Source organism: Boleophthalmus pectinirostris, unplaced genomic scaffold (assembly GCF_026225935.1).
Source record: "Boleophthalmus pectinirostris isolate CB_2022bp ecotype Guang Dong unplaced genomic scaffold, ASM2622593v1 HiC_scaffold_9, whole genome shotgun sequence".
Lineage (NCBI taxonomy): Eukaryota > Metazoa > Chordata > Actinopteri > Gobiiformes > Gobiidae > Boleophthalmus > Boleophthalmus pectinirostris.
Window position 1 is genome coordinate 36566990 of NW_026571541.1, and position 12352 is coordinate 36579341.

Consider the following 12352-nt stretch of genomic DNA (forward strand, 5'->3'; position numbering starts at 1 on the left):
CGTGCTAAACCGCAGCCCGTCACCGCGGCGACCAGACTTCAGACTCAAGTGAGAGATTTACACGAGTTTAGATTAAGACCGAGATTATATTTATGTTTCATTTTAGGATCTTTTATTCTCACTTCTGCTGTTCTGAAAGATGACTTTTTAAACCAAAAAAAAAAACAGGACTAAACCAGGACGAAACCAGGACTAAAATGGGGCTAAAACAGGACTAAATCAGGACTAAACCAAAACTAAACCAGGTCTAAACCAGGTCTAAACCAGGACTAAACCAGGACGAAACCAGGACTAAAACTAGGACTAAAATCAGGACTAAACTAGGACTAAACCAGGACGAAACCAAGACTAGACCAGGACTAAAACAGGGGGCTAAGACAGGACTAAAACCAGGGTTAAAATAAAACTAAACCAGGACTAAACCAGGACTAAAAAAGGACTGAACCAGGACTAAACCAGGTCTAAACCAGGACCAAACCAGGACTAAAACCAGAAATAAAAACCAGGACTAAAAAATCAGGACTAAACCAGGTCTAAAAAGGACTGAACCAGGACTAAAATCAGGACTAAACCAGAACAAACCAGAACTAAAACCATGAATAAACCAAGACTAAACTTGGACTAAACCAGGGCTAAAAATCTGGACTAAAACAAGATGTAAACCAGGACTAAAAAAAGGACTAAAATCAGGACTAAATCAGGACTAAACTAGTACTAAAACAGGACTAAAACCAGGATTAAACCAGAACTAAACCAGGACTAAAAGCAGGACTAAAATCAGGTTCTCAACCAGGCTAAACCAGGACTAAAATCAGGACTAAACCAGGACTAAAACCAGAACTAAAACCAGGACTAAAATCAAGTCTAAACCAGGTCTAAAGAAGGACTAAACCAGGACTAAAATCAGGACTAAACCAGGACTAAAACCAGGACTAACCAGGACTAAAACTAGGACTAAAATCAGGTCTAAAACCAGAACCAAACCAGGACAAACTAGAACTAAAACCAGAACCAACCAGAACTAAACCAGTACTAATCCAGGACTAAATCGGGACTAAAACCAGGACTAACATCAGGTTTCAACCAGGGCTAAACTAGGACTAAACCAGGGTTAAAAATCTGGACTAAAATCAGGTCTAAACCAGGGCTAAACCAGGACTAAATCAGGAATAAATCCAGTCTACAGGTCCATCACCGCGGCGACGAGACTTCAGACGGACTCATGTGTGAGATTTACACCAGTTTAGGACGGAGATTATTTTTACATTTAATTTTAGGCTCTTTTACTAATTTAATCTCACTTCTCTTGTTTTAGAAGATGACTTTTTAAACAAAAAAAAAAACAGGTCTAAACCAGGACTTAAACCAGGACTAAAATCAGGACTAAAAACCAGAACTAAACCAGGACTAAAACCAGAACATTGTAACTGCCACTGCTGCTTTTACCTCAGACAATGTGGACAAGTTTTTTTGTCAGAAAAATCTGAAGATTGAAGGGCCTTTCTCATGCAAAATCAACTTTTTAGTAGAGTTTTCTACCTTCTAAAGCTGCGTTCAGACTGCAGCCTGAAGTGACCCAAATCTGATTTTTTGTCTCTATGTTCCTGTATCTGATCTTTTAATGTCAGTCTGAACCACACAGATCAGATTTTTTCAAATGTGACCCAGGACACTTGGATATGTGCTCCTGAAACTGATACATATCTGATCTTTTGACATGTGACTTCAGTCTGAACGGACAAAGTGCATTCATCCACCTACACGTTATCAACAAGACACAAACGTCACTATTCTGCGCTGAAGCAGGCGGAAACCGGAACTGTAAAATCTCCAGGTGCTCAATGCTCGCGACCATGTTTGGACAACTTCCGTAAACACACTAGAGATGCGCGGATGGGCTATTTTTTTCATCCGCAACCGCGACAATAAAACTCATCATCCGCCCGCTGTCCATTTTGCACCGAAGGTTTTCAAAACCGCACCCGCCGCCATCCGCCGATTGATTTTAGATTTTAGAACAATCATACAGCAAACAAACTAAGGAGCCTCGATAAAAATGCAAACTCTATAGCTCATTCATTCCAACATTCGCTCAGCGTGTTTGTTCGCATTCTTAATTGTCCGTAACAACCCCAGACTTACCTGGTTTTCTTGCGCAGCTAATTAATTGACAACGTTTTCCGACTAGGCTGTTTTTGAACCTTCTTGCCTTCGTGTTGGATGTTGTTACATTCTGAACATTCTGCCATTGCCCGATGTTATTTCAAAGTCGTAGCCTCACTCCATCGGTCTTTCTTTAAGTTTTAAATCCCCCGAGTGGCAGTCTACGCTATAATGTCTGCGTGTTTTAAAATATATCTGATATCGAAATGGCCCTATAGCCACTTACGTGTTGGCAAACAGCTGAAATAAATTAGAAATAATAAAATAAACTGCATATAATATGTGCCTCGTAAACCTTAGGCATCAATAACCCGACACAACCTGAACCTTCAGAACATAAAACGAGGTCAAATGGGCTAATTAAGGACATGACGTACACTTCATACTACAAGCATAGACAATGACACTCGTCTTTTCAGATGTAGGTAACAATACTAACATTTATTTTTTTTATTTTATTTTTTTTTAGTAGTTATTCCGCCACCCGCCCGAATTTAATTAAAATATAATTTTTCGTCACGTCATCCGCCCGACCCGCGGATTAACCGCGGATACCACGGTTGTAACCGCAATCCGCGCATCTCTAAAACACACACACGCTCGCTGCGGTTGACGCATGGGGTTGACGTCGTCGTGTCTCCAGTGTCACATGTGAGACACTTTCGGGCCGTTTATCGTTCACACTGAAGACACAGACAAGTCGCATTTAATTGGAAATGTGAACGACCTCGCAAAAACATCGGATTTCACAAAAAAATCGGAATTGAGCGTTAAAAACACAACACGTGAAATTTTCTGGAAATTTGATGAAATGGCGTGGAATGACCCATTGATTTTATTTTCCTGTTTGTATGATGTTAAAACAAATTGTTGGTTTGATAAAAACACAAATAAACAACAAGTAAAAGGTTTTTTGTTCCAAAACTGAACCGAAAATGAACCGAACCGTGACTTCAAAACCGACGTACGAACCGAACCGTGATTTTGTGAACCGTTACACCCCAAATAACACTATTCCCTCGTTAAAAAAAAAAAAAAAAAAAAAAAAAACATGTCTGAAGAAGTTCACCGCAACTTCACAAACCCGACACGATGCGCATTAGTGTTTTATGGAGTTGGCGCCGAAAGCGAAGGAAAAGGAAACTCAAAACTGCGTCAAAACCCTAAATTAAACCTGTAAAACCTGTTAATACGCCGTTTTCGCCGATTTTTCGCCGCGTTTCCAGAACAATAAAAGGTAAACTCCGCCGTTAATACCTCGTAGAAATAAACTACCTCGTCTTTAAGTAATTGCCGGGTTTAAACTGTTATTTCGGGCTCTTTACTTTCCTCCGCCACATGTGTTTGGGGAAAGTCTGACTAAAACGTAATTAAAGGCGCGAACCCGGTTTGGCCTCGTCGTCACGTCTTTTACACCTTCCCCGTCTCGTAGCCGCGGTAATTACTCTTTAAATACTTTCGCCGTCGAGTCTGCGGCTTCGTGTCGTCGTGCTCTCGTTACCGGGCGACGCGAGCGAACGGTTAATGCCCGCGCGGCGCTAATCCAATTGGGTTTTAGTGGCGCGGCGCGGTCACTCCGAACAGGTCGTAATGGTTTGTGTGTGAACGGCAAACACGTCGTAAATTAGCGGGAGTCGGGCGGGAGTGGAAGCAGCTGGGCCGCGCGGGTCGAGCGGCTGTTCAACGCTAATGGAGGAACGGTTCACTAGCGACGCGGACGTGCGGGGCTTTAAAGTCTTTAAGAGGCTCACGGGAACGAGACGAGGCGAGTTTCACTCTGGTTTTAAGAAAGGTTCATAAAATGGAAATAAAGTGGGTTTGGTGAAAGGGTCGGTTTATGGCGGTAAACACGACTGGAACAAGGACTAAACCAGGACTAAACCAGGACTAAACCAGGTCTAAGGACTAAACCAGGACTAAACCAGGTCTAAACAAGGACTAAACCAGGACTAAAACCAGGTCTAAACTAAACAAGGACTAAACAAGGACTAAACAAGGACTAAAGGACTAAACAAGGACTAAACTAGGACTAAACAAGGACTAAACTAAACAAGGACTAAAACCAGGACTAAACCAGGACTAAACCAGGACTAAACTAGGACTAAACCAGGTCTAAACCAAACTGATTCAGGACTAAACCAGGTCTAAACCAGGTCTAAACAAGGTCTAAACAAGGACTAAACAAGGACTAAACAAGGACTAAACCAGGTCTAAACTAAACAAGGACTAAACAAGGACTAAACTAAACCAGGACTAAACAAGGACTAAACCAGGACTAAACCAGGACTAAACAAGGACTAAACCAGGACTAAACCAGGACTAGGACTAAACCAGGTCTAAACCAAAACTGACTTAAACAGGACTAAACCAGGACTAAACCAAGGACTAAACCAGGACTAAACTAGGACTAAACAAGACTAAACCAAAACTGATTCAAGGACTAAACCAGGACTAAACCAAGGACTAAACAAGGACTAAACTAAGGACTAAAACCAGGACTAAACAAGGACTAAACTAGGACTAAACCAAGACTAAACCAAAACTGATTCAGGACTAAACCAGGACTAAACCAGGACTAAACAAGGACTAAACTAAGACTAAACCAGGACTAAACCAGGTCTAAACCAGGACTAAACCAGGACTAATCTTGGACTTCAGAGTGAGATTTTATTTATTTATTTTATTTTTAATTTTTTTTAACCGTCCTTTATTTTCTGCCTCAAAAACATTTTGTATTGAATTCCAACCACATACCAATACTATTTCATTTTTTTTACATTATATATACATACTGTTTACACTATTTACACTATTTTAGGGCGACCAGATTTCAAAATCAGAAACTGGGTGGTTGATAATAATAAAATTGTGAAACGAGAGCGTAATTAAGGAAAACTGTTCTGGGTATGACTCAGTTTTGCCACATTTTCTTAGTGTTTTGGTCATTTTTAAGCATCGTTTCTGTACTTTACTTAAACAAATTATAATGAATGCCTCTCTTTACTGTTGCAGGGATCAGACTGATTAAAAATAGAGACACCTGGGACAATTTCTTGAATAAAACTGGGACAAATCAAGGTTTGCAGCACCATCTACAAAGTAAAGGGTGGACACTCTGAGGATCAGCGTATAATATAAATGTCTTGCTTTGTATATTTTATGTTTATGTGTTTATATAAAATGTAGGAAGTAGTAAACATCAACAAAAAGGACAAAACCAGGACTAAATTCAGACTGACCAAAAGTTTCTGTCGAGGAAAAGTGTCACAAATATAAATTCTGTAATAATAATCTAACCGCGTGTGTGTTTGTTTGTGTGTTTGTTTGTGTGTTTGTTTGTTTGTTTGTTTGTTTGTCTGTCTGCAGGGTACGAGGGCCGGGGCGTGACTCTTCTGGAGGTCTGTGGGAGTTGGCCTGAGACCTTCTCGGTTCCTCGTCATAACCTGGGCTCCACAGACGCCAGCGACGAGGGTCTGAGGGAGAGACTCGCCGACGCCATGTCAGAGTCTCCGTCACGAGACATCACCGGCTCCGCCACAGGTCAGAACAACCACACACCGAGACTCAACACGTGTGGCAGGGTTTAACGGGATTATAAACCTGGTCCACCTCTCAGGATGTTTTTTGCTACTTTTTTTTCACTATTATTTCCTGTTATCTTCTATCTTGGGCCATCATGAGTTGATAGGGAAAAGCTATTTGCAAAATTAGGGCGGCAGTAGTTCAGTTGGTGGAGCATTCGCCCACTGATCTGAAGGTTGGTGGTTCGATTCCAGTTCTCGACATAAACATCACAGGTTGACTGGTGCTGTGATTCCAGCTCCCACAGATGAATGCTGTTGTTGTGTCCTTGGGCAAGACACTTAACCCACCTTGCCCACAGTGTCTGTGTACACTGGTGTGTGAATGTGTGTGTGAATGGGTGTGTGGTTCCTTGTTGTAAAGCGCTTTTGAAGGTGGAAAAGCGCTATAGAAAAATGTCACCATTTACCATTTACCACTACGCTACATTATGATTCAGATCTGTGGAGAGTCGCAGAAATAATTATTGTATTTTAGAAGAAAACACCCATCATGAATATATGCATATGATTAATGTCATACATGGAACATTCCAGCCAAATCAATAACATCTCCATGGAGACAAGTAGGTAGTAGACCCTCCATCAGAAAAGTTGCACAGTGCACCTTTAAGTACCATAATTTCCTCCTCAAACAACCAAATGTCATATCTTATTTTGCCAGAAAGCAACTTACCCTAACATATTTGAAATGTGATTAATGTATTACTTTATTAGCTCCTGTTTCTTTTCATCAATTCTCCTGGATATGTTTGAAATATGAACTTTGAACAGAATCCTATTATTAGGCCTGTCATGATAACGCATTTTGAAGTTTGTTATATTCCTGACATAGACGATAAATGATAATATTGAAACTAATTTATGCCATTGTCACCATAACTGAAGAGAAAACTACTGTAAATTTTCAATATTGTTAAAAGAAAAAAAAAAAACATGAGCTGCAATAAAAACAACAGAATGAAACACTTTTAGTAGCCCAAAAAAATACAGACAGTAAATATTGAGCTGGTGTGTGAATGTTCCTTGTTGTGAAGCGCTTTGAGTGTCTTGAAGGTGGAAAAGCGCTATAGAAAAATGTGACCATTTACCAAAATGCGGCAAGGTGGCTGAGTGTTTAGCACTCATGCCTCACAGCAAGAAGGTTCTGGGTTCGATCTCCAAGTCGCCCTGGGCCTTTCTGTGTGGAGTTTGCATGTTTCTCCCCGTGTCTGGATGAGTTTCCTCCGGTTTCCCCCATCAACCCAAAACATGTCACATGTCTCCAAGAACAGTTGATAGTCAAGTTCAGTTAAACACAATCAATCAATGAACCTGTCCAGGGACGACAGGTGGAAATTAGCTCCTGTCAAGGTTAATGTGAAAATTGTGCGCTGTCCCTGTCTCAAATAAATAAATAAATGAAATGAAAATGATGTAACTGTAAATATTAAGGTACTGTAACTTCATACATGGTCAAATAACCCTCAGATTTGGCATGGTGGATCCTGACACATGGGGGAAACTAGCAGAAAAATATTCTGGGGCTTCTGCCTTTCTACTGTCAAATATCACCCTCAACATACACCAAAAGACAAAAAAAATGTCTGTCCGCCTGACAAATTGCCATCAAAAGTGATCATTTTCAAGCATTTTATTCTATTTATCACTGCCTCAAATGTACATGAAAAACTTCCCATGTTCATAAGCTTCAGTTTAAGCCCAACACGACCTTTTGTATCTAGAGGGAAACAGCTGCAACGATCAAAGTTCTTCACTGTTCCTCAAATCGGCAGGAAGCAGAACTTTCAGGCTTTACCATTACTTATGGGGTTGAGCAGGATTTTTTTCACAGAGACAATATTTTAAAAGAGTTGACTTATGTATTTCTATACTTTATGAAGTGAATTACATTAAAAGTGAATAATATTAAAAGTCCAGGTGAACAGGGGTCAGGGTCAGAGAAAACTATGGTGACCAGGTTACACATACAAACACACACAACACACACACTGACCAGCGAACAAGTCTGACCCTTCATGCAACAAACATCCCATCAGAAGTTATTTTACAAAGACAATTTTGAGAGAAGTTGATCATTTTTTCTGGTTAAAAGAAGAGATTGAGTCTGTTGGGAGACTGGTGTCCGTGACTTCTAGACTGAACATGAACTATTGTCAGATTGTTAGAAAACAACCAACCCAATGGAGCAACTGGTGAGAGGGGGGGGGGGTCCTGGTTTAGTCCTGGTTTAGTCTTAGTTTAGTCCTGGTTTAGTCCTGGTTTAGTCTTGTTTAGTCCTGGTTTAGTCCTTGTTTAGTCCTGGTTTAGTCTTGTTTAGTCCTGGTTTAGTCCTTGTTTAGTCCTGGTTTAGTCTTAGTTTAGCCCTGGTTTAGTCCTTTTTTAGTCCTGGTTTAGTCCTGTTTTAGTCTTCGTTTAATCCTGTTTTAGTCTTAGTTTAGCCCTGGTTTAGTCTTAGTTTAGTCCTGGTTTAGTCCTGGTTTAGTCCTTGTTTAATCCTGGTTTAGTCCCGGTTTAGTCTTAGTTTAGTCCTGGTTTAGTCCTTGTTTAATCCTGGTTTAGTCCTGGTTTAGTCCCGGTTTAGCCCTGGTTTAGTCTTAGTTTAGTCCTGGTTTAGTCCTGGTTTAGTCCTTGTTTAATCCTGGTTTAGTCCCGGTTTAGTCCTGGTTTAGTCTTGTTTAGTCCTGGTTTAGTCTTGTTTAGTCCTGGTTTAGTCTTAGTTTAATCCTGGTTTAGTTTTAGTTTAGTCCTGGTTTAGTCCTTGTTTAGTCCTGGTTTAGTCTTAGTTTAGCCCTGGTTTAGTCCTGGTTTAGTCCTTGTTTAGTCCTTGTTTAGTCCTGTTTTATTCCTTGTTTAGTCCTGGTTTAGTCCTGGTTAAGTCCTGGATTAGTCCTGGTTTAGTCCTTGTTTAGTCCTTGTTTAGTCCTGGTTTAGTCCTGGTTAAGTCCTTGTTTAGTCCTTGTTTAGTCCTTATTTAGTCCTGGTTAAGTCCTTGTTTAGTCCTGTTTAATCCTAGTTTCTCTTGACTCTGTGTTTGTCTCCGTTTTGAAAACATCACATTCAGAATCCAAAGTTTGGACACATGTCTGCACCGTCCTCCCTCCGTCTCTGCGATCTCTCTCTCTCTCTCTGTGTGTGTTTGTGTTTGAGCAGAACGTTTGCGTCGTTTCACACGCCGTTACCCGACGCGCGGCGGCTCCCCGGCCCCGCTGGACCCGGGCCCGGTTCCGAGAGTCTGCTGCGGCATTAGATTAAGCCCTGACCCGTCCGAAGCGCCGTCTCTCCTCCTCCTCGAACTCGCCTGCGCCTCTATTCTCATCTAATGTGATCAGTAACGAATTTCGCGTAGCATTAAAAGCGGCCGGCGGGGGGCGGGGGGGCCGCACGCCAACGTCCGGGAGTCCACAACGCGTAATCTAATGAAGAGCCGGGCTAAAGAGAGCGCGCTAAATGAAGTTACAGTACACAGAACCCGACCGGACGCTCTCGGGGAGGGGAGGGGTCGATGCTAAGGCTATTAGGGCTGGAGCTGACCCCATCCCGACGGCAGCGCTCCTCCACAGACATGTTTAAATCAAAGACGCTCTTGTTCACTTAGAGAGAGAAAGAGGGGGGGGAGGAGATGAGGAGGGAGGAGGGGGAGAGACGCTTCCTAAATGGGTTAAGCTTTGGGACAGTAAAAAAAAAAAAAAAAAAAAATGAGGAGGAGTGAGGAGAGATGTCAGAGAATCGACAAACGGAAGACGAACGGCGGCGGAGGAAATCCTCTGCGATCATTTTATTTTACTGTTCGTTCCCGCGTCAACACGACGTCAGGGTTTACAAAAAGGGTTTAACCGAAACTAAAGCGGAGCGAGACGTTTTATTTAATACGGTTTACGGAGAATAAATGTCACTTACACCGCTGGATTTTCTAAGATCAGTATTGAAAACGAGAAACGCGATAAAGATCCACTGCCCAACCTCATGGATGATAACAAATATAATACGAACTATATGACTTTAAAGATGTACTACACAGTCCTGCAGAGTCCTGGTTTAGTCCTGGATTTAGTCCTGGTTTAGTCCTGGTTTAGTCCTGGTTTAGTTCCTGGTCCTGGTTTAGTTTCCTGGTTTAGTCCTGGTTTAGTCCTTGGTTTAGTCCTGGTTTTAGACCTGGTTTAAAGTCCTGGTTTAGTCCTGGTTTAGTCCTGGTTTAGTCTGGTTTAGTCCTGGTTTAGTCTGGTTTACCTGGTTTAGGTTTAGTTTAGTCCTGGTTTAGTCCTGGTTTAGTCTGGTTTTAGTTCTGGTTTCAGTGTTGTGCATGAACACGTTCATTTTTCAGTGAACTTTGAACTGAACACAACACTTTTGTAAATCAAAAACTTGAACGTGAATTTGTTTAAATTATTTGAGATGAACGACGTACTTCACTGTTGGTGTTTAATTAAACATCATAATTTGACGTGTGTCGATCTACTCGGAACGTACAGACTCTGTGTTTCTCAATGGGAAAGTCGATCAAACGTGACTGGGTGTGTTTAGCTGCTTGTATTTCCTTCTGTACAGACTCACCACGGCAAACGCCAGGATTTCAAAAGTAAATTTTAAAGCACTAATGAAGCGTCTTTGTGGAGCTGGGCTCTTTCACACGACACAGAACTGCCCAGGAGCACGTTGTGCTGATGGTAAACGCACAAATACAACAGTAGATCCATGCTCTCTGTGGATTTTGACGGGGATATGCGCCTATGTTCGCGTAGAGCAGGGGTGTCCAAACTTTTTTCATCAAGGGCCACTTATCTAAACACAGATGAAGCAGAGGGACGATCGAGGGCTGTAGACTGATGCTCAATACAGGGAATAATTGAAATATGTGCATGTTTAACACGTTTTGAACATCAGATTTTTTCCAAAAACTTGCATTGATGCAAGATATGGGCCAATTAAAAGGGCCAAAATGTGTCCCGGGCCGTAGTTTGGACATGCCTGGCGTAGAGCATCAAAAAATTAGGATGGATCCTGTTTTCTGCTGCTCCAAGCTCGTCTACCTCCTGCAGAGGAGCCGCCCTCAGTCACTTCAGTGCATTCTTCTAATGACGCGTCTAAAAGCTGCAGTGACGTCCGTCTGTCACAGAAAGAACACAGACAGTCGTGTTTTTAGTCCGACAGAAGCTGATGCACAAGGAAAAAGCTGCTTTTTACCAGCGTTTATGCAAATGCGCCATGTGGTTTTAAGTTTTTTCCTAAAACGTAAACAAACGTGTCAAACTGAATTAAATTCATGATAATGTCAAACGGGCTGATGTGGCTCTAGAGTCCGTATGGTTTATAAGTTGTAAAGTTGTTGTAAACTGGAAGTCAGTTGAAAATAAGTTCGAAAGAATTTAAGTCATTTAAAAAAAAATAAATGAACTGAACTTTTGAAACTATGCATGAAAAGTGTGAACTTGCAAAACACTGCCTGGTTTTGACCAAAAGCTCTGGTTTTGACCTGTTTAGTTCCTGGTTTTTGACCTGGGTTCCTGGTTGACCTGGTGAAGTTTTGGTTCAGTCCTGGCTTAGTCCTAGTTTAGACCTGGTTTAACCCTGATTTAGTCCCAGTTCATCCCTGACTGTTGACTAAATGTGTCCAGTGAAACACTTTAGCACAGGTGCCGGCTCAGCTCGGCTCTGCTCGGTCTGGCTCGGTCTGGCTCGGTCTGGCTCGGTCTGGCTCGGTCTGGCTCGGCTCTGGGGACGGAGACGCAGATGGACCACACCAGCTCCTCTGAAAGTCTGAAAACAAAAATATCTAAATATCGACATATCGTATCATTTAATGTGATGATACAGTATCGATATCGTGGGCTGCTGTATATTCATATTATGTATCATGGATTTTAAAAAATGAACGCCGTTACAATTATTTTGCGTTAAATTGTTAAATCGTAACGTGATATTTTTGACAGCGCTGTGAGATCTAAGATTTTGGGTGAGCAGCTTTTACTCAAAATAAAACCCACTGTTAAAGGTTGTATGGAGGATTTTTTTTTTTTTTTTCAAATTGTCAATGAAAGTTTAAAATACCATGACAGAGACGCAGCAGCCTTGTAATTATGATGACCAAATAAAAAAGAACGAAAATCTATCAACTGTGGACGTAGTGAGGCCAGATAAACATCAGCCAATAGAAAACAAGGCTCCCTCATTTTCTATTGGCTTTTGGGTTGTCAATCAAACTCCCTATGTTTCTAGTGTAACTGACTCACGGGGATTACGTGGTTTACGCAGCGGTTTTTAGAGTCTTTTTCAAACTGTCGCTTCCTCGCAGTTCGCACAAAGTTTGTTGCGACGGCGGACGAGAATCCACGACCGGTTCGCCGCGAAAGAACGTCTGGTTTTTGAAGTCGCTGAAAGAAGAAGAGAAGGGGAAAATGAGAGAAGCTAACCCGAGGTGATTCTTGGAGATCTCGCGACTGAAGCGGACGAAGGGTCTCAAAACTGACGCGTCGGTCGCTAAATTATTTCTAGACGGGTCACTTCAACAGTGATTCTGAAGACGCGCTGGATGTAAACAAGCGTGATTTCTAGAGTAAAGAGGCGGGAGGAGATGTTTCTACTGAGGAGCTGTGGAGGAGGAAGGTGGT

General features: G+C 41.7%; 1 protein-coding gene across 1 annotated transcript in view; it reads left to right on the forward strand.

Moving 5' to 3' along the window:
- bcas3 (BCAS3 microtubule associated cell migration factor) overlaps positions 1–12352 on the forward strand; it is a 988864-nt gene that overhangs the window by 921541 nt on the left and 54971 nt on the right. Inside the window, exon 27 of the mRNA XM_055166948.1 lies at positions 5530–5703. Within this exon, the coding sequence (XP_055022923.1) occupies positions 5530–5703 (174 nt within the window). The remainder of the gene's footprint in view (positions 1–5529; positions 5704–12352) is intronic.